Source organism: Buceros rhinoceros, unplaced genomic scaffold (genome assembly GCF_000710305.1).
Source record: "Buceros rhinoceros silvestris isolate BGI_N320 unplaced genomic scaffold, ASM71030v1 scaffold886, whole genome shotgun sequence".
Classification (NCBI taxonomy): Eukaryota; Metazoa; Chordata; class Aves; order Bucerotiformes; family Bucerotidae; genus Buceros; species Buceros rhinoceros.
Genome location: NW_010416711.1, coordinates 138146 through 139669, shown reverse-complemented (window position 1 = coordinate 139669; position 1524 = coordinate 138146). Strand labels below are relative to the sequence as shown.

Sequence of the window (1524 nt, the reverse complement as noted above, 5' to 3'; positions counted from 1 at the left end):
TTCCCATAATCGGCCATGCTTCCTTTGAGAGGCAGAGGAGGAGGAACGTCGGGGATGTCGGAGCTGGACATGCCATTCAGCTCCAGATCTGTAAATTTAATCAACACCGAGTTAACTCTTTCAATAACTGAATCGAATCCAAAGATCCAGACTGCGCCGACTCCTACGGCATCGATACTGCGATAAAGCGGCACAGGCGGTATCTCTGTCTGCTCCTCGCTGCCTCTGTGATTATCTGCAGCTCATCTAATGACGGATTTTAAAGGAAAGCAGAACAAACGACCCAGCCCCCGTGTTGACAGGAAGTACGCACTGCGGAGTCACGCTGGGATGATTTTTAGGATTCGTTCGAAATACTTGAACGATTCCCTCTTTCTAATAGAAAATAGTTTTACTTTATATTTCACGCTAAAATATTCAAAGCTTAGCAAATAGAATTTTCTCTGCTGTAATTTCTCCAGTCTCACCTTGTACATTAACACACAAGAGAAGCTTTGGTAAGTGCATGAAGAAAATATAATCAAACTAAGCTCTGTTTACTTTTCCCCAGTAAAAGAAAAGCTTCTTGTTAATCAAATGCCCAAATGAAAGCCTATAATTAACTACATCTCTCTCAAAAACTTTCAAACTCCAAGTAACTATAATAAATGAGCAGTCATCAGTTGTTGAGTAAATAAAATCACGCAAGAGAAAGTTCAAAACATTTATTATTAGTTTGCTGGGTGGAAAGTTCCTTTTTCTTAGCAGATAAATCCTAGCAGGTACGTGCTGTAAAGGCGAATAGCCTGAGGGACAATAAAGTTTATTGAGGCCTGAGTGATACATAGGGTTTGGTGTAGAAATCCACCCACGGTGTATTTCAGGGTAATTCAGTCATTTCAACACAGGCAAAACCCTCTGTGAGCTCCGTGAGATAAGAAACTTAATTTACTTTTGATAAATTGGGGAAGTGTTTTCATTTAGGAAATGAAAAAAGGAAACTTTTCTTGTACTGGGGTGATCCGTGAAACCAGTGGAGGACTTGTTTATGCAGATACTTTCATTGCAAGGTTCCTTTCCAAAAAGTGCCCTTTTATTGTTCTCTAAAATGGCCCCTCACTAACACAATTTAGCTGTGAGGCGGCTGTATTGATTTGTCACTGAAAACTATAATTTTACTCCTCATTCTTTCACATGAACTTGCAACTACGCCAGGAAGAAGAATATTTTCCATCCTGGGACTTCAAACTTTCACTGGTTTCCTCTACATCAGACTGAAAAGTGGTGGTTGTCCTCCAGGACCTGAATTTCTCATTGCTTTTTCCACTGCTCCTGTTTTTCATCCTTCCTTTTCTACCCATACAGGATTTCTCCACGCCCCAATCCTTCGTAACACTTTCCTTCACCCATCTCCATCTGAATCGACTGTTGCTAAGCTCATTAAATGTGCAACTAGAAAACAACACGACGCGTTTGTAACGAAATATTGATGCTGCAAATGAACTTCCCTGCTCAGTTTTGAACGCATTTCCCAGCCCTGCTGAA

At 40.7% G+C, this 1524-nt stretch overlaps 1 protein-coding gene across 1 annotated transcript in view; it reads right to left on the bottom strand.

Annotated features, from left to right (window-relative positions):
* Positions 1-5: 5 nt before the first annotated feature.
* LOC104494977 (dedicator of cytokinesis protein 1) overlaps positions 6-1524 on the bottom strand; it is a gene marked incomplete at both ends in the record, with an annotated part of 118316 nt that continues 116797 nt past the window's right edge. Inside the window, one exon of the mRNA XM_010137886.1 lies at positions 6-88. Within this exon, the coding sequence (XP_010136188.1) occupies positions 6-88 (83 nt within the window). The remainder of the gene's footprint in view (positions 89-1524) is intronic.